At 43.1% G+C, this 20362-nt stretch overlaps 3 protein-coding genes and 1 non-coding gene across 5 annotated transcripts; 3 read left to right on the plus strand and 1 right to left on the minus strand.

The window, feature by feature from the left end:
* Window positions 1-3283: 3283 nt before the first annotated feature.
* Window positions 3284-9190, plus strand: kri1 (KRI1 homolog). The gene is made up of 18 exons (XM_062408453.1): window positions 3284-3477; window positions 4274-4350; window positions 4441-4543; window positions 4624-4723; window positions 4966-5020; window positions 5103-5152; window positions 5230-5332; window positions 5417-5494; window positions 5587-5693; window positions 5777-6005; window positions 6126-6296; window positions 6822-6894; window positions 7121-7224; window positions 7309-7471; window positions 7546-7676; window positions 8111-8175; window positions 8254-8349; window positions 8428-9190. Exons 1-18 carry the CDS (start codon window positions 3393-3395, stop codon window positions 8906-8908), a joined length of 2271 nt encoding a protein of 756 aa, XP_062264437.1. The 5' UTR covers window positions 3284-3392; the 3' UTR covers window positions 8909-9190.
* On the plus strand, window positions 7888-7986 carry LOC133971652 (Z30 small nucleolar RNA). The gene has a single exon (XR_009924402.1). It is a non-coding gene; the product is annotated as a Z30 small nucleolar RNA (small nucleolar RNA).
* Window positions 9191-9798: 608 nt separating the features above from the next.
* Window positions 9799-12455, plus strand: spc24 (SPC24 component of NDC80 kinetochore complex). 2 transcript variants are annotated; one of them, XM_062407217.1, is made up of 6 exons: window positions 9799-9895; window positions 10829-11011; window positions 11136-11280; window positions 11404-11508; window positions 12064-12140; window positions 12226-12455. In XM_062407217.1, the coding sequence occupies exons 2-6, from the start codon at window positions 10846-10848 to the stop codon at window positions 12330-12332; spliced, it is 600 nt and encodes a 199-aa protein (XP_062263201.1). In that variant the 5' UTR covers window positions 9799-9895; window positions 10829-10845; the 3' UTR covers window positions 12333-12455. The 2 variants fall into 2 exon arrangements, with proteins under 2 accessions (XP_062263201.1, XP_062263200.1); XM_062407216.1 differs by lacking the exon at window positions 9799-9895 and adding an exon at window positions 10172-10251.
* Window positions 12456-15365: 2910 nt separating this feature from the next.
* s1pr5a (sphingosine-1-phosphate receptor 5a) lies at window positions 15366-18769 on the minus strand. Its single transcript, XM_062408821.1, has 2 exons — window positions 18636-18769; window positions 15366-17960 (listed from the first exon to the last, which is right to left on the minus strand). Exon 2 carries the CDS (start codon window positions 17672-17674, stop codon window positions 16481-16483), a length of 1194 nt encoding a protein of 397 aa, XP_062264805.1. The 5' UTR covers window positions 17675-17960; window positions 18636-18769; the 3' UTR covers window positions 15366-16480.
* Window positions 18770-20362: the final 1593 nt, after the last annotated feature.

Genomic DNA, 20362 nt, shown 5'->3' on the forward strand with positions numbered 1-20362 from the left:
TGTGTATTATTACTTTTAGCTGACTTAACACAACGGCTAAACAATAATATTTTCCACCTAGCTTTAGGAGAAACTATTTCAATTTGCATCAGTTGAACTTTAGCTAACAAAATCAACTTTGTATGAACCAGTTTTCAGTAACAGTTTGAAATTGTGATGATTTCTTATCTTTAACTAAATGCAATGGATTCATAAAGTTCCAACGGTTTTGACTTATTTCGATTGTTTATTCATAAATTAACTCATTCAACAGTTATTCCTTTATGGATAACTATTATAACTGTTTATCCGTTATCTTTCTCAAACAGCTTCAACTGTTCATAAACCAGATTCAGTTCATTTCAACTGTTTAATCCTCTTGAGTTCAGCTCAGTTCTTTTGACTGTCTGTGTTTGGGAACCACTTCCTGTACGACACTCGGCCACAACATCAACTTTTCCATTTTTCCTGATCCAGTTCTTTCTGCCAGTTTCTCCGTCTCCACTGGTGTCAAATCTTTTCCACTGTTCAATCTCCTCCACGTTACTTTCCATCTCCGTGTTGATGCTGGCTGAGCTGAACCCGAGCTACGTGGCAGATGATACGGTTTGAAAAATGTTCATGTTTGACTGTAAGAGCTCTGGTATGCACACATGGCGGAGAACACAGGGGGGAGGCCTATATTTCCCCCCCCCCCTCCCCTCCTCCCCCTCTTTCTCTCGGGGGGCCTGCCTGTGTTATTGTGTAGTTCCTTTTTGTGGAATGCAAGAGTTTCCTGGAAAGTCCAGACGTCACAGAGAAGCACAGAGCCACGGTTTCTTGGAATCCTCCAGCGCTGTGAGAGCACATGTCGGCAAAGTTACACAACTATTTGTGGGGAAAGTCTCTGCAATATAGTTTCATCTGTTTCCTGATGAAATAAAAAGTTATGATGACATGAAAGATAGAACGTCTGAACACAGTCTGGAGACATTTATAATCTGGTCATTTTGCACTTCACAAGATCTTTGTCGAACCATCTGTACAGTTTATTGATCTGAGTTGTGTTTGCTCAAGCAGGGCGAGCAGTTTGTGGACATCACCATGATGCGTTGGTGATGCATCTATTGGATTTGAGCTTTAGGACGACCTGACAACTACCAGAGAAGAGAATGTCTGGAAACAAACATCTGTGTGACCCCCCAAACATCTGCATCTCTAGACCGGTCCACGTGCACAGCTCAAGGTTTTCAGGAGGAGTGGAAGTTGTGAGCTGATAGTGCACAACATGCAGATAAGAGACCAACCAGTTGATGCTGACTTTCAGACTAGACTCTCCAGGGAAAACATAAACTGTAGACAAACATTAACACAGATACATTCATCCTCAGATCCTGAGTCAGATCAATAACTCGGACTCCCTCGTCTTTGATACCGTTTGCTTTTGTTTGCACGTCCGACAGAAAACGTCTGGTTTTCGAAGAAAGGATAAATCTGAATCTTTTGACATCAGCAATCATTCATTTGAACACAAGAGGTCAAGCGTGTCCAGCTGGATCATAATAAATACATCTGAGGTCACCGAGGCTTTCTCTACTTCTACATGTTTCTGTTTGTACAAAGGCCTTAATGTCCGCTTTTCATCTTTAGTTCAGCTTCTATCTCAGGTTTATTATAAACAGCCGAACAAGTTGTTTTTTCTATGTGATCACATTTACATTTTGGTTTGGAAGAAACATTAAAATCCTCTTTTAGTTCATTCCCTGTTTTCCACTTATGGACATCACACCACCGGACCACATTTCTGTACCGGTTCCAGCGAATCACCAGATATTGAGACACGATCGCTGAGTGGGTGGAAATACAACATTAGCGCTCGTCTACATAAACAAATAGACCCAGCTGGAGGCTCCGTCCCTGGACAATCTCTGACCTTTGCTCAGGCCATGTTTTGCAGGAGAGAGAGAGAGAGAGAGAGAGAGAGAGAGACACTCCTCAGACAGTGGCTGGTTCCTCTAATCGTTTTTAATCCAACTTGTTCAGGGAGAATATGATTCATTTGTTGTATCATGAGAGACAGGAAACTGAAAATCATGATGTTCAACTGGTTTTTAACTGGATTCCATTTGGTTTCTCCCACACAAACAAAACATGTAACACAATAAGAAATATGTGGGAAAGGATCAAAGCACGAAGAATATATCATCTGCATCCAGAGAGAAAGACAGATTTATCAAAAGAGCTTTTGTGTGGCTTTCTTTTAATCCAATGGGTCTTTGTTCATAGAAACGTACTGTACAAATAAAACATTTTTATTGTTGTTGTTGTTATTGTAATATTCCTGATGAGCACCTAAGATCAATTAATTAGGTGATTCATCTATATTTACAATTATTTTAACCACTTCTGTAGGTTTTTGTTGGTTTTAGAATCTCAAATATTACGATTTGCTGATTTACCTACATGATGCTCAACGCAAAGCAAATACACAGTACAACCGATATGGGACAACAGTGTGTACTTTATTGTTTTTCATTACGTGCCACTTGTGTGAGTTTGTCTGTCTGTGATCAACATCCAGTGTCATACGTCTGCTTCTCCTCGCTGACGTCCCAGAACAGGTCGGGGGTCAGGACACATAATGTTTTGTTTCATAGAGTCCTCTCATGTTCAGTAAATATCCCCCCTCATCACTGGTCATGATTCTGAAAATACCCCCCCCCCCCCCCCCCCCCCCGCTGTATTGATCACTGACTCAGCTTTAGTTGAAGCTGTTGTTTACTGGCGGAGGTGGTTCACTGACAAACCCACTGACACAGACGCTACTGTCACTCAGAGTCAGAATTAGACTAATATTGACTGAGTCATTGAATGAAAGATATTTAAGTCATTTTAATGAAATATCTTAAATGTAAAGCTGAAGTAAACACAGGTGATGATTTATAAAGACTTTAAAAGCAACATCTGAATGTTTATAGAAGACTACAGACAAACACCTCGGATCTTAGGATGTGGAGCTTTAATATTCTAAAAACTTATTCTCCTCTACATCACATTGTTTATATTATATTTTAATATATATGTATGTATATTGTTTTTGTAAATCTTTATTATCGGCACAACCTGATTTGAGGATGATACATAATATCTTAGTGTTCTGTTATTACTTATAAAAAGAAAATGTTTAAAGCATTTTTCACAAGAAATAAAATTACACAACATTTCCTAGAATTTAAATTATTTCTCTAAAGGAGGTGAAACTGTCCCGAGCGCGCCCTCTATAGGTCAGCGTGTGTAAACCCATCTGCCTGTTGCACCGGAAGCCACGTGGTCTCCCCGTCCCACGTGTGTTCCTGCAGCTGACATGGCTCCTCGTCGTTAGCTCGTCGTGTCTCAGCTTCACGTGGGTCTCTCTCTCCTCCCGGGATTCGAACATGTCGGGGAAGCCGGAGCTGAAGATCAACCCGCGGTTTGCGCAGAACTACGACAAATACCGACAGAGAGAAGAACTCCAGCGGCGTAAGTGTGTCGATGCTAACCGAGGAGCTAACAGAGCAACGTGGGAGGGGGAGCGACGCTAGCTTGGTTGTTTATCTCTTGTGTGTCTGTTAATAAACAGGAAATGAGCACGTTAACAAACAGGAGCAAAATGATGGGGTGAATGTAAACAAGGCGGAGGTCGTAGCTGGGATTTAATGAAAGTATCGTTAAACTAAAGTTAAAGAAACAATAACAAACAGACTTTAGTAAACAAATCCATCATTAGACCAAACACATTCAAATATATTAAAAAGTTCTGTTCTCCCATCAGTCATGGTGTTAAACTGGGATTTTTAGTCCACATTTTTGTATATTATTTATGTTCTTTTTACATTTGTATGTCCCCTTGCAGTCATATCGCATTTCTAAATCAATCAAGTCAAATCTCCCCACTTTGGGACCAGTAAAGGATTATCTTATTTTATATCATAATCCCTGTAGATTCCTGTTAAGCTACGTATATGTATATATAAAGGATATTAAACATAAGCTTGTACACATAGGAAACAATGTTATTGTCTTTAACAGTGTAGTCTAATTGTCATACCTTTCTATAAGCGCAAAACAAGTCTTTGAATGTGATTATTTATTCTTTACTCAAACATGTATTATTAACAGTATCTAGCAGAAGATCACAGCTGTGTTAGTTATTTATTTAACAGATTGTTTATTTTTAAGGGTTGTTTTTCAAGTATGTGGAATTAAAAGTCCAAATTTAAGTAAATAAGGTAAAAGGAAAAACAAATGCATCTTTCTGCCCTGTGTTGTTTTGCAGTGAAGGATCGATACGGAGACCGAGCAGATGACAGCGACTCGGAGTCGTCTGAGTCCAGCTCCGATGACAGTGAAGTGGTCGGTGTCCATTCTTCCTCCCTCTCTGTTAGTAGATAAACTTTCTCACTGAGGTTTTATGACTGTTTTCTCCCCCCCCCCCTCTCTCAGGAGCTGGACCCTGCAGTCGAAAGAGACTTTTACAGAACGTTGTCGCTGCTGAAGAAGAAAGATCCAAAGATCTACGAGAAAGATGCCAAGTTCTACTCAGAAGGTGACTGACCATCCGGGGTGTTGCCTTCACATTCAGAGTTCTCAGTAAAGAGATGATGAGACTATCTTTTGGTTTTTCAGGAGCGTCCACCACTGAGGAGAAGCCCTCGACTTCACAGAAAGCAGCGAAGCCCATGTACCTGAAGGACTATGAGCGTAAAGTCATACTGGAAAGAGAAGGGTGAGCGTCCGGACCTCAACCAGGCGACTGGGTCTGATTCATCAAGTCTCTCAGATTGTGATGTCTGTCCCAACTGGGCTCAAATCCTCAGAGTGACAAATTCTAGCTCCGATCTTCAGGAGTTAAAGCAACTTTTTAAATCGTAGGAAATCTGTCTGATCTGTGTTCAGGAGACTTGGAAACTTTAAAAACAAGAGTTTGATTAGTTGAGTAACAAAAGCTTAAATCGTATTGTTTTGCAGAAAATATGATGATGAGGACGACAGCGATGACGAAGAGGCCGCCATGAGAAGAGAGGTAGTGAAACCTATACGTTCATTCTGCTGCCTCCTGATCCTCGTGTGTGTCACATTTTTTAAACGTGTTTCTTCCTCGACAGAGAGCTGCCTCCCCGAGCTACATCCAAGAGCAGAAGCAGCTGAAGGAAAGGTGAGACTCAACCCATCTAGAAACTGTGCTGCAGTATCACTCACAGGCAATTCACAGAAACCTAAACCTCTCGTCAGCTTCCGGAAGTTCATCCAGGACAGTGACGAGGAGGAAGAGGCCATGGAGGAGGACGAAGGAGCCCAGCTGCTGACGAGGAGGATCAAATCACAGGAGGAGAAGGTCAGACGCTGGAACCTGCTGCTCCTCTTGAAATAACACAAAAGCATCAGAGCTCAGGTTGAACTTGTTCGTATCTGTTGGCAGGATAAAGAAGAGGCGGACTACTTGGATTGGATGAAAGGTCAGGGTGAGCTGGACGGTCCAGAGGAGGTGAAGGACATGGTGAGTGTCTGCGTTTAGACCTGAAAGAGAGAGAGTGAAAGAAATCCTGTTGGAACATGTAAACATTGAATCGCTGGTTTGTGTTGGGACAGAAATACCTGAGGGACTACTGGAACGACCCGGAGCTGGATGAGAAGGAGTGCTTCCTGAGAGACTACGTCCTGAACAAGGGCTACAAGGAAGGGGACGACGAGGACCGGTACGTCTCCGTCTGGAGGTTAGGTTTGAGTTCTTGGGCCGTGAACGGAAGTTGTATGTTTTAAATTCTCCTGATGCGTTCAGGATCCCAACTTACGACGAGCTGGTCCAGGATGATGTGAGCGATTCTGAAGAGGAGGGGGAATCCTTCTTGCAGCGGCAGGAGGACTTTGAGAAAAACTACAACTTCCGCTTCGAAGAGCCTGACGCCACGCAGATCAAGACCTACCCCCGAACCATCGCCACCTCCGTGCGCTCCAAGGACGAGCGCAGGAAACGCAAAAGGGATGAAGTGAAAGAACGAAAGGACAAGGTGTCTCATCCAATCAAGCTCTTGATCTCTAAATATTGACCTTTGCTCTCTCTGCTCCTTAGCAGTAAATAATAATCTGCCCTCGGACGCTCGTGAACCTCTGTCTCTCAACCCTCTCAGGAAAAAGAGCAGAAGCAGGAGCAGCTGAAGCAGCTGAAGAACTTGAAGCGCAACGAGATAGTGGAGAAGCTGAACAAGCTGAAGGAGCTGACGGGCAACGAGCAGCTGGCCTTCAGTCAGGTGGACCTGGAGGGAGACTTCAACCCAGAGCAGCACGACCAGCTCATGCAGGTGGGTGGACACAAACATCCAGCTTTACAACCTGAGGTCCTTCCCCAGCTCACCAGTGTATTTAGTGACTAATTAGACGTGACAGTGTGTTTTTAACACATTCAAATCATCTACATGAAGCAACTAAGGTCAGAATTCTCCACTTGATGCTGATTCTGACCTATTTCAGGTTTACGGTATATAAAAGTGCTGTTTACTTGACCGTGTCTTATCCATAGAACTTTATTAATCTGGTTAACATTGGCGTCCATTTAAAATGTCTGTGGGCTGATCCTTGGCTCAGCTGACCCCCCCCCGAGTGGGCACAGATGCATCATGGGAGTAATTAAACCCAGGTGTGTGCTACTCAGTACTCAGCTTACACAGGTGTTTTGTGTTTGGCTAATTGGACTGAGAGCATGTGACTCAGAGCTTCAGTGTTTAAAACCCACTGCTCCCAGTAACCAGCCTGCTCCCAGTAACCACTCTGCTCCCACTGCCCTTCATCAAGAGAACAACTTTAAACCTTCCTCCTTTTCCTTTCAGAAATTCTTTGGAGATGAATATTACGGAGGAGAAGAAGATGAAAAGCCTCAGTTTGATGATGAAGACGATGAAGGTAGCTTTTCTTCATCCTAGTTTGTGCAGCGTTGTTGAGTTGTGCATGTTTTATTTGTGTGGAAAGAAACCTGTTGCAGCCACTTTGAAATGTAAACTGAATGAGGACCCCTTGTCCTTCAAGGTGGAGCTTGAGGTTTAAATGTTTTAGTTGTAGCTTCGAGTCTAGAACGTTTGAACAGGTAATAGTTGAGTGTCATGCTGACCTGTGACGCTTGTGTGTTCAGAGCACTGGAACTGGGACACTTGGACCGGAGAGGGACAAGAGGACGTCTACGAGGGAGAGGGACATGATGCCTCTGAGCCACACTGTGACGATCAAGACTTCATTGTGAGTCTTCTATCATTTTACCTGAAGGCATCATTTCATCCTGCGCTACTCGGATCGCTCACTCTGCTCATTTCATTTCAATAGATGGATGCCGACTTCGACCCGACTCAGCAGCCTGCCTCCAAGAAGAAGAAGAAAAAGGAGAGGAAGAAGATGAAGAAAGAGGATTTACCGCAGATGGGCAAAAAGAGAAAGAAGTCTCACTTTGCCGAGGCCATCACCCAGAACAAGCCTGTGTTCGATCCTCGTGAGTGTCCCGGGTCTCCTCACGTAGAATCTGTGTTGTGGTTGTTATCTCACCGAAGACTGTTTGGGTTTCAGAGGAGAAGAGCTTCGAGCAGTACCTGGACGAGTACTACAAGCTGGACTATGAAGACATCATAGACGACCTCCCCTGCAGGTTTCGCTACAGACAAGTCCTCGCCAACGACTTCGGTCTCTCCACAGAGGAGGTGAGGACACTGGACCTAAATAAACTGAGTTCACAAAGACCTGCGTCTCTTCAGCTGCTTCCAGACATGAATTTTCAAACTAGAGTTTCCAAGCTCATAGCGGCTCTGGAGTTCTGTGGACACCAGACGTGATGTTTTGGGGATTTGTGAATAGTCGGTTGTTATAGTGTAAAAAATATAATAATGTGTAGTGACTGGATGTTGGTGATTGCTGCAGTGATGAGTCATGAGGTGGATGAACTGGTATTGCTTCCCTCCGGGGAAAGCTCTGACCAGGAAATGATCTCTCATTAATCTTCTCTCTGAGCAGGACACACACTGATGAGATAAAGCGGCAAAAATAGTTTCTAAATATTTAGATTATACAGAAGTGTGTTGCATGAAGATGTAAATGATTGATTCGTACTATTGAATAAATGTGGTTCTTTCTTCAGATTTTACATGCAAATGACATGGAGCTGAACCGGTGGTGCTCTCTGAAGAAGACCTGCATGTTCAGGTACTGCTGCCTTCCTCACAGGTTCTACACTTGTTCTGTTCTCGTGTCATTTACTTCACGTGAATCCTTTTCTTTCAGGACTGACCGGGAGGAGGTGAGTGATTTGAAAAACTACAAGATCAAGGCCCTGAATGAGAAGAAGAGGAAAGAAATCCTGAGCTCGGTTTATGCTGAGTGAGTAAAACACAATTTGTAGACTGATCAGTAAGGAATCCACCTTTACTGTAATAATGATATGAATTTAATCTACAGGAAAGAGGAGTTGGCTAAAACCAAGGGGGGGAAGAACAGGAGAGCTCGTCCAAACACTGAGAAGCAAAGCACATCAGCTGAGAACGGTGACGCCGGCCCAGCCATGGACTCGACTGATGAGACGACTGCTCAGGCTCTTGGAGAGGACAGCAAGGAGCAAGAAGACGAGGAAGAGTTCCTGATACCCAAGAAAGAGACGGAACAGGAAGAGGAACCACAGCCTGCTGCTGTCGAGGCGGCCGAGAAAGTCATTGAGGTGAAAAACAGGACTGAGAAGCCAAACTGGCCCAAGAAGAAGTTGAAGCACTCGGGTGGACGTCTCCTCTCTGCTCGCCGCGGCCTGACGATCGGCGGCCGCGAGTTCAGTCGACAGAGACTGAAGGCTTACGGTCTGAACCCCAAGAGACTGTACTTCAAACAGCTCGGCCGACAGCGACGGAAAGAGAGGGAGAAGATGGAGAAGCAGAAAAACAAGGAGTGATAACTGCCCCTGATGAGCCCACTTATTTTATGATTTAACAGCTAAATACCTTATGTTAACTTCGTTTCATATTGACCATTAGATTTCAACAATTTGTACTAGTTACAATAGACAATTTCTACAAATTCTGGGACCAAGTCTGGAATCAGCTTCTTGCTTTCATATAGTGAACATTGAGATTTCAGAATCTGTAATAAACATGCAGGAGAACTGATTACTGGTGTGTATTGATAAAAACACTGAGTCTGATGATGAAAGCAATAAAATGAGTGTTTGCCAACATTGTGTGTTTTACAGTGGAGTTGTGTTGAAACACTTGATGTTAAGCGCTCCTACAGAATCCTTGTTCTTTAGATTATTTATTCCTTTGAGTGTTTTCTGCCTGACACTTTATTTAGTGGTTTTGTATTTACAATAATTCAAGATTTTTCCTTTTGGTTCCATATTCACAATTTTAAGGGTCGAATTGCACACGTAAAGATAACTACACAAATACCTTCACTACAACCAATCTCTGATTAATTTGATTCACTTTTCTTAGTTTAGACTTATTTGGTTGCGCCACCATTACAACAGGAAATGTGTTGCATGATTAGCCAAATGTTTCAAATGCAAGCAGTTCAAATAAACCTTAATTCTAGTATAAATTAATCCTTAGAGAGACTTGTACAACTGATAATAAAATCAAAAATATCATACAATCTCCAGACCTGTTATAGAATGTGTCATGTGCCTGACGTCCGTTATACAAATTGAGGCAGAAGAGAAAAACAAAAGTGAATTCCTGATGAAACGGAGGAAACTTCACGTTACATAAAAATAGATCATATTACCTGAAAAGACTGAATATAGGAATCAGATCACCTTCCGTACACAACAGCAGGGGGCGCTGTAACGCCAGAAGCTAACGGGAATCCACCAAAGAAGAAGAGAGAAGAAAAGAGGCGCGCACCGGACTGTCGTTTGAATCCCGGAAGTAGCTGCTCGGTAACTAGTCCTCTTCTTCTTCAGTTTGTCAACAACAGATTTATTTATCGTGTAAAACTTGTTTTAGTGTCTTTAGGTGAAAAGAGTCCGTTTGAAAGTTAAACACGCGACAGTAACTTACATGCGATGTGTTTTAATTCACGTTAACTCCGCACGTTACGTTTATTCTGATCGTCGTTAGCGTAAAGAAACTCAGCGATGCTAACGTGTTCTCTGACTGCTCTATATTAAATAATAATAATAATTATAATTCACCGTTAACTTCTTTATCATTCAGCTCCGTGTGGATTTAACTGAAGCTCAGCGGCGTTAGTATTAAAGTACTCAAACCAGAAACCAGAAGTACTCACAGAAAGGTACATTTTAGAATAACGAATAGCAAAATGAATACTTCACTGGTTCAGTAAACAACAATATCCTGAATATGTTGTTATAATAGTGTTATTTCACCGGGACTAGGCAATAAAACTACACCAGTTACTGTAATACTATTATTTTCATCAGCAGTAATATGGCAGAATGTGAATGTGTTGTTTATTTTGAAGATGAAGTTGTGGAAAGACCTAAATCTTTAAATCTATTCATTTAAAAACAATTTGAACAAGTGATGTATGTACCAGGTCTGTTTTTATTCTTTTAAGTGTGTGTTAGTTTTCTGTTTTTGCATTTATACACTGAATTCCATGTTTTTAATGACTTTGAAATATACTCTCCTACCACTTATTTACAAATATACATTAATTTAATGCTCCGGCATTGTGCGAGGGTTACACAGTTTAAAACCACAACCTAGACCTTAAACTTATTTAAAATGAATTATCCAAATGACTCGAATGACATTGTTTAATCTCCAAATCTTTCACTGCCGTCTTCTCCACTTTGCACTAATTTTTAACAAACATGTAACATCTCCCCTTCCATGTCTCCCGTTAGCGTCCAGTCTACCCACGATGGCCAAGGCTCAGAAGTTCCGTGACCTGGAGGAGATGGGGGAGACGCTGCTGGAGTACATCAGCAGCAGCCAGTCCGACCGACTGCAGCGGCTGAAGATCGAACATCAGGCCCTGTTTGACCAGCACCTGGCGACAAAGAAGATCGTGACGCAGATTTTAAAAGGCAAGTTATCGGACATTTTTATGACCTGTTGTGTCTGTTTCACTGTCATTGTTGTATCCAGTAGAGTGTCCCCTCATGTCAGCTGCAGTGTGTTCATCTGTCTGTCACCGTCCTTCACCCACAGAAGAGGCTCAGATCGAGGAGAGTGTGAGTCAGAGGCTGCTGGACATGGAGGAGGAGAAGCAGCAAAGAGACCAGGAGCTGCAGACTCTGGAGGAGCAGCTGAGGCAGTGCATCGCCAAGAGCCAGATCACCGACTCGGAATTGCAGTATCCTTTTGTTTTTGTTGTGTGTGTGTTTGGAATGTAAAGAGTTTCTTTAAGGGGGCTTTCTAAATCCCATCGGGCTGCATTCCGCTGTTTTCTGTTTGAGAGTCCTTAACCCACGTCCAGGTTTCTGAAGGGAGAGCTGGAGAGCGTGAGAAGCACTGAGCACCAGCTGGAGACTCTTCAGAGTGAAGTGGACGAGGACACCACAGAGGTTATCCCCTCAGCAGTGTGAGTACTGGGATAGAAGTAACGTCAGGCAGAGAGAAGAGGGAAGAAATGAATCTCATTGAATTGTTTATTCATAATCATGAGGATTATTAAACAGTTTGGATCCTTTTCTAATAAAAAAACATCCGAGGCTTTAGTTTTTATTTCAGTTTATAGTGACACAGTCTCCTCGTGTTATTCTGAGCTGCTGTGATAGAATTAGAGAGTAAAAGCATCAAGAGGAATCCTGTCAAGAATCAATTCAAATGAAGTGAAATCTGTTTATTATATTTATTTACTTCATGAGTTCAACTCTCCCTACGTTAGTCAGAAGATCTGTGGAAACTCTGAAACAGTAAAAGCGTGAGTTTGACCCTCTCAGGATCCTGTGGTTTTCCACTGATCTGATTGGTCGGTAGTTCTGCCGTTGACGGGTTTTGATCTCTTATCTTAAACTTTACCGGCTCCGGAGCAGATTAAAGAGAGTTATGAGCCCAGTAACAAGTGTTTAACCTGATATCAACACAAGTTCTGAGTATTGTTTGATTTTGATTTTTAATATTCCATCCACTGCAGGTATGTGGCTCAGGTTTACTACCTGATAACCAAGATCAAGTGGGAATACGACGCTCCACCCAACACACTAAAAGGAGGTATGGTTCTACTTTGTGTGCTCATGTGTGTATTCACAGTGTCTTGTGTATTGTGTCTAACACAAGGATTGTTTCCTCTTTGCAGTTCACTACGGTGCAGATCTGGCAACCCCCGTCAACATCGACACCTCTGTGCAGAGTCGGAGTAACGTGAGCGACCGGCTGTGGGACTTCGTCAGCACCAAGTGGTAGACGGAGGAGGGTGGTGCAGTCGGGCCAATTGTGTATATTTATGTGTTTGTGTGTTTGTTGTATTCTTATCTTCACTATAACGTGTATATTGTTTTAAAAGATTAAATCCTTCTGATAAATGGTTTTGTAGCTTCTACCGTATAGTCTTTAAAAGTCTTAATTTGAACTTGTTGAAACCTGCTGTTCTGTGGTTTTTCAGACCAGGCTGAGTGCAGGTCGGTCACTAGGTGGCGCTGCAGAGCTGTTCAGTGCTGAGGTGTCATCATGTAAACATTTTTAAATGCCAACGTGGTTTCAGATCAAAACACACTCAGATGAGACCAGTTCCAAATTTGTGTCTCTTAACAACCACACAAACTCGGGCAGACAGAGGGAAGCTGTTGAAAGCTCGGCTCGGGTTTGTTGGGGCTTTAGTCAGATGATTTTTGAAGAAACTTAATTTTCTGTTCATCCACATCAGTCCAGTACTAATGTGTTGTTATTAATGATTTAAATGATATTAATGTGGACGTCTAAATAATAACATGAGCTGTAAAACCCGTGTGAGCTGTGATTGGCTCCAGTCCCATGAGACCCTCAAAGTAGAAGAGGAACAGAAAACACATGGATTGATTTACAGTATTTGTTTTGTTTGCATCGACCTTTACTTCCTCTCGGCTGCGGGCAGAAGTTTATTATTATGACATGTTTAATCAGATATTTTATCTGAATACTCCTCACTTATAGTTCAGCTGTTTATGATTTATAACATTTAGTTTTGGTTATTTATTTATAGTTTTTATCCAGCCACATGAAATGTTTTATTTTATCCAGGCAGTTTATTGATTTCTTTTTTTCAAAAAATTATTCCAACTGTTTACCAAATATTGCTGACATCAAAATGTCCGTATCACGATCAGTGTTGCGTTATTATTCTTTTTCACTTAAAGAGTGATTGTTGCTCTTGAGAGAAAGTTGTGGTTTTAAACTCATATTTATAACAAACACTTGATAAACAAGACATTCTATAAATCTGAGGTCGATCAATTATGTGTGTTAAACCAAAAGTTTGGTTTAACACACAAACTTTTGTGTGTTAAACCTCCTCCCTCAACCTTCACAATGCAATCGCAATATATCGATATTTATTGTCGCTATATTGCTATTGATAGAAATTCTGTTTCAATTATTCTACAGTTATTGTTATTGTTTATCACCCAGTCCTGTGTTGTTCATACGGTTCCAACAAGTCATGCTCATTGTTAACTGTGTTTATTTAATATTTACTTTTAGCTGGAAACCAGTTTGCTCCCACGATGTCGATTAGTTTTGCTTCTGAATCATCAGTGTAGTTCACACAGGAAAAAGAGACTGAAGACATTTCACTGTTGAAAACTAATATGAGTGATTACTGGTTGACGCTTGAAGGATGAAAATCTGCCACTGGTGTATTTAGGAACCACCTTGAACCAGTACATTTCCACCATAGATGGAAAGCGTAGCCGTTTCCATCTCAGACGTCTAGTTCTAACAAGATAGCAGGGAACTGTCATGTAAAGTGATGTATCAGTGAAGAGACAAAGATCCCATGATGCATCTTGTCTCTAGAGTCTAGACGATGCCCACAGACTGTTTCTGCAACGCACATCACTTCTTTTGATCTGCTCATCACTTGCCCACAGGCCTCCTCTGCTGAGAAGTGAAACCTGCCCGTCCTCTTGAGACGCGGGGTGCAGCACGCCGCTGCACGGTGGGCAGGATGAGAGAGTCGGGGAGGCTCAGAGTCACACGTACCATAACATGTAAGAACCACACACCCACGAGTGGTTTCCTTACGATAAACAACGCATCGAGGTCTCTGCCTCTTCACCGGCTGCTCAGCGCGTCGAATCCAGTGGTTTAACAGGTGGTTTGCAAGGGGGCGCCGGGTTTGTCATTTAGCAACAAGCATGTTATGGCTTTTGTTGTTTCATAACTGAGGCTTTAAATGTTTAAATATTCTATTACCATCATTTTAATTTTAGATTCACTCTTACTGCTCAATGTGGAACTTGTAGCTTTAAAAATTAGAAAGTTCTGGTGTTGTATTTAATTAATCTCTTGAGAAGTGGGTGAGATCCGCCTAAAACGCCTGCCTGAGGAATACCCAAATTAAATTGAATGCTGTTCTTGAACCATTTGGAGTACATGTATAATCTTGGTCTCTTTTGAAAGGTTACATTCTGACCTCTCCTCCAAAACAGTCAGAATCACTCTAAGCGCTACTGGCATTGAGTAATAGCAGTTGGCACACAGTGAAGTAGAAGGTTTTTATTTCCGCCTGAATCTTTTTGGGTAAACAGTTGCCTGCAGTTGACTCTAGCTGGGACTGATGAGCTTGAAAACACAATGGGACCCTAGCAGGAAGCCTTGACTAGACCAAGTTCAAATTTGATAACAGTACCACAGAAAATGAATATTTGACAGATTATTTCCTAAGTGCATGTCTAGGCGTTTTCCACAACTACACTACAGTTGTGTTGAATCAAGCCTTTTGTGATACAGAGTCCAAAATAACCTCATAAATATATACTTATAATTTATCACAGGGTCATTGGACTGCATTTGATTTTTCACTTTTATCAAAACTAATTTGTAAAAAATTGTTAAAAGGGGAAAACCAGTTTAACCATTGACTATCAGTTATAGAAAATGGTAAAAGATTTCCTTGGGTTGACAGACTATGATGTGGTTCAACTGCTTTAAGTGAAAAAATAGATTATTAAAACTGAGACATATGGTAAACTTATAATTTGTAATAAAAATGTAATAAGTTACTTTAACAAAATGTAATGAGTGATTATAACAAATAGAATTGGGTCACTTTATTACAACGTGTGGAGATCAAGGACTTAATGTTTTTGATATGATTCACGTAGAGATTTTTACTGCAGAGTAGATGATGGGTTTCATCTTCACAGTATAATCACACTTGTGAGTTTGCTCTGTTTATATTTATTTTCCTACAACTCGTCCGGTGAGAAAAGTGAAATAATCAACAAACCTCGATTTCAACATAATTCACATATATTTATTCAGTGCACATATAAAACTGACATAACTTAAATGTTTTTTTTTCTTTCTTTTTTTTACAGTACAAAAATGCGGCTCACACAAATTTTAAGATATTTACAATGTGTACTTAAAAAAAAACCTCAGTGAAAATATACTTTATTTCTTTACATTTATATATACAGGTGGATAATTAGGAAAGTGTCCAGACAATGAAAACCAGCCGTCACTGATCTGAAAGACGAGAGTGTTTCCATCCTCCCTTCTCGTCTCTGTGGATAAAAATAGCTGAATCCCATCATTAACTGGTGAGGTGAAGTTTCTCCCAACAACAAAGCTCCGGAGACTCTTTCCTCCACAAGCTGGAGCACGAAAACTGCAATATTGAAGTTTGTAAAACCGAAAAAAAGGCGTCAACAAACCTCCACTTGTCAGATTTTACTGCTCCTACTCATTCATCATGTGTCGCTACATATGTTCAGGGACCTCCAGAGCTGCAAACCACCCAGAGCCAGCTCGCCATGTGACGTCTGCAGAAGCGTCTCCAGCCCACAGAGCCTGTGATGTTGGCGGTGGAGGAGGAGGGGTGGTGGTGGTGGGGGGGGGGGCCCTCTCCCCAGCACCGGCGCTGACCAACACTCACATGGTAGAAATTACATGGTTCTGGCTGCTGGGTTTGGGTGTGGACGCTCCGTGTTTGTAACAACGTGTGATTACTGGCTGCACGCCGGGCGGAGATAAGGATCGATCTCCTGCCTCCTGGGCTCGGGCCCTCGTCTATCAGATGCTCGGCCTGCTGGGACAGTCTCTAACTTCATGAGGTGAAAGGACATTTTACCAGATGGAACTTCCTCTGACAAACACTGGCCCTGTTTTGTCCAAAGAGACAAATTTAATACTAGTTTTTCACGAGATTAATGATTTCATGATCGTATCATAGAAACTGTTCTTTCTCCCAATTTGGACATTTATCCCAAATGTCGAGCTTATGTTTCCTCGTGAAGACAAAAAGAGAATAACTGAAACTGTGACGCAGTGACACTTAATACTTCGGCCCTTCTCGTGTTCGTGGCCCCAGTTCTCAGTCTGAGTATCTGCTCTCAGGGCAGAGCCGTGTGTCATGTCTTGCTCATCCTGGGGTAAATGGCCTTGATGGTCGAGGGTGTACAGTTACCGGAGGACACCGTCGTCTCCAGCCCCTCCAGCCTGTGAGAGGCCGCGTCCGTTTTACTGGTGCTGCACTCCAGGAAGGGAATCCCGATCTTCTTCACGTGTCCGTCCTTCGTCAGGAGGCAGGGCCGGCACAGCAGCCGGATGATGGCCTTCCTCATGTCCTTGCTGGTCAGCGTGTAGATGATGGGGTTGAGGAGGGAGTTGAACATGGCGATGCCCAGGAAGTAGTCGGCCTTGAAGAGCACCTCGCAGCTTTTGGCCGGACAGCAGAAGTCCAGCAGCAGGAAGATGAAGAGGGGCAGCCAGCAGGCGATGAAGACCCCCAGGACGATGGTGACCGTCTTCAGCAGGGCCATGTACTTCTGGGACTTGCGGTAGAGGCCCTTGCGCTGGGGAACCGACGCCAGGTGCTGAGTGTTGGACTTGACGATGCGGAAGATGCGGACGTACAGCACCACGATGGACATGAGGATGGCGCTGAAGATGGTGATGCAGAAGAGGATGTAGCTTTTGGCGAAGAGCGGCAGGACCGTGGAGCACTGGTCCAGCTGTCCCATGCAGTTCCAGCCCAGGACGGGCAGGACCCCCAGGAACACGGACAACACCCAGCTCGCCCCGATCAGGGCGAACATGCGGCCCTGCTTGTCCCCCTGGTACGGCTTCATCCTCACCATGGTCACGTGGCGCTCGATGGCGATGGCCAGCAGGCTGATGACAGAGGCGGCCAGCATGATGAACACCCCCCCCTCCCTCAGGAACCACAGCACCGGGGTCAGGTTGAGCGTGTTGGAGCCGGATGCTATGAGGTTCACCATGTAGGTGAAGCCGGCGAGCAGGTCGGAGAGGGTCAGGTTGCCCAGCAGGTAGTACATGGGCACGTGGAACTTCTTGTTCTTCCAGATGGCGATTAGCACCACGGCGTTCTCCGCAATGATGAGCAGGCAGACCAGCAGGAAGGCGATGGCCTCCGGTTTGAGTCCGTCCGTGTACTTGTTCTTATTCAGCTTGCCCGTGTAGTTGTAGTGCTCTATGATGACCAAGTTGCTCTGGTACTCACGAAACATCCTCAGCAGGTTTCCAGAGGACGGCGGCATGGGCATCTCAGACGGGCCCACGGCAGCGTAGGCAGCGTGGGACATATCTGTCGTTTCTCTATTATTTCCCACAAGTCAGTGCTTCGTTCTTTTCTTGTTCCTTGAATCAGATCCACAGAAGGTTTCTCATATAGTCCTCAGGTTGAGCATTATCTCTTCCTTCTCTGGATGTGAAAGTTAAAAAACGAAGCTGCTGCTTCGGGGGAAAGTTCCTTTTGAAGCTAGAAAATAGGATTTCCTGTGGTTGGAGAATTCTCCTCCTTTTTTTCTAAACAAGAAAATCAGTCTGTTCGATGCCCGGGCTGCGCGCTAGGAGGCGATGAGAGCCAGTCTGCGTAAAACCAGAGGAGAAGAAAGTGAGTGGCAGGAAACAAACACGCCAGGAAACAGAGAATTTAAATAAAAGCAGCAACGGTCTTTAACAGCCAGAGAGCAAAGAGGTAATTAACACATAATTGCGATCTTATCAATTTAAATAATGAGGTTGGGGGGGAGACCCTGTGATAAGTGAAGTGGCGACTCCCCAGAAATAACGTTTTTTCCTTTACGAGGAAAAAAATGGAAAGCTGAAAAATTTTAGCCTGAAAGTTTAAACTTTAAGAGTAAAACGAGGAAAGTTTAAAATCGGATCCTGAGTTTTAATCAATTATTTACTTTAATCCATTGAGTTGAATGTTTTCCTGCCACTTCAGACTCAAAACAAGAAATTCACCCGCAGCTTTTTACTTCTCATTCATGCGTAACTCTGCGTAAATACGCATTACGCATTCCAAACCGGTAATTTGGAATTATAAAGTTTAACCAGACAGATAAATGGATCATAGTCAACCGAGAAATGTTTCAGTAAATGCGTTACTATGAAGTTTAACATCTCATTTATCCATGATCGTGCGTAAAAGTCGCCCCTGGCACGGCTGTGACGTCTCTGAGCGGCACAGCCTCACTTCACGACCACCGCTCCCAACCGAATCAGACCAACATGACAAAAAGAACATTCACCACGCACCTGTATAACTTTGTAAATATCCAGAGAGGCTTCACAGCAGCGGAGGAGAGAGCAGGACGCGAGGCTCCGTGGGTCCGCGCGCACCGCAGTGTGATGTGCGAGTGGGGCAGGGCAGGACTCGACACGCAGAGGGTTGGTCCGTAATGATTGTGCCCTTCAACGATTCTCTCTCCCTCACACTGTGCCCCCCCCCCCCCTCCCCCCCCGGAGGATCTGGCTCCATGACAGATTATGAGATTCTGTTTGGTTTCTTTGGAAGAAAGTGAGATTTGCACCTTATCAGTTTGCCCTCAGGTGCCTGATCCTTCCAGGAGTAATGACAGTTTGCAGGTCGGTGCATGGCTTGTGGATCAGGTTTGTCAGATAAGTTGGAAATCTGTCTCTCCCAAACGGTTGATGTGAGAGAAACGCTCACACAAGTAAACTCAAAAACTAAAAAGCCACAAGTCAATTCTCCAGTGGAAAAATAGTAATTTGTGAGTGTGTGGTGTGGTCGAGGTCTGTTGAGCAGAAACCCCACGTTTCAGAAAATAGCTTCACTCCTATAGGCCTCATCTGTAATTATCTTAAAGCTGAAACATGAAAACAGAAAAAACACTTTTATTTGAGGACATACATGAGATTTCATTCAGCTACATTTCCGAGAACATGTGAGGAAACAAACGTTTGCTCCTCTTTCTCTTCCTCCGGGGTCATTTTGCATGCGAGTGGTGAGGGGTGTTAAATAAATTAGGATAACTAATGTTTCTCCCGACTGTGACTCAATGAGTTTAAAGACATCTCCGTCTAATTCACTATCTCATTAGCAAACACAACTGGAGAGAGAGAGATCGAGATCACAGCAAGAGGCTCATCATTACCCCCCCACCCCCCCACACACTACCTTTGACTGATTACCCTCTTAGACATTCTGTCTGATTTGTTGATCAACAGAATCTGTTTTGATTTATATGTGGATGCAAATCTCCACTAAGGCCCAAGAGTCTCCTTATGAAAACACATGTAACTTCACTAGATGCAGATGTTTTATTTGAATTGGCATCAAATCGTATGATAAATCATAAATATCAGTCGTTTAAATTGTTCTCAGAGAAATCCAGGAAAATGCTGAAAAAGAGAAAAAACATTCCTGCAAACTAAGAATCAACAAAACAGATAAAAAGACAATCTGGAATCTTTTTTTAAATGTTTGTAGACTTTGTTTTAGTTCTAATAGTTTTACCCATAATGCCGCACGTTTGACGTTGAGACCTAAGAATTCCACCTGTAAAGATAAATGACTCAATCTTCCTTTTGTTCAGCTCAGTTGTTTTAACTCTAGTAGAAACATGTCCAGGCTTTCCTCAGTGACAACAACAGGGATCATCTGGAACTGTTAAGGTGACATTTCTTTAGCAGAGCGACGGGGAAATGACGTAAAGGACGAGGGCGGCCGAGCGCAGCCTGGACGTGGCCTCCTCTAAACAGGAAGCTGCCTCATTGTGCCTCGAGAGGAGAGGGATATCCTTCAGAGAAACACACATGAAGTCATCGGTGGGAATGGACTCAGGGACGAGGGAGAACTGAGGCGACACGGTGACGTGCAAACCAAAACCCAAAGGACTGACTCACTCCCACACCTCGGGGTAATGGGGCAGAGTATGTACTGGGTTCTGTTTAATGGAGAGACTGGTTCCTGTGTGGTCTCGATGGTTCGGCGTCCTGCAGGTGGAACGTTTAAAGTCTAT

Source organism: Platichthys flesus, chromosome 16 (assembly GCF_949316205.1).
Source record: "Platichthys flesus chromosome 16, fPlaFle2.1, whole genome shotgun sequence".
In the NCBI taxonomy this organism is placed as follows: Eukaryota; Metazoa; Chordata; class Actinopteri; order Pleuronectiformes; family Pleuronectidae; genus Platichthys; species Platichthys flesus.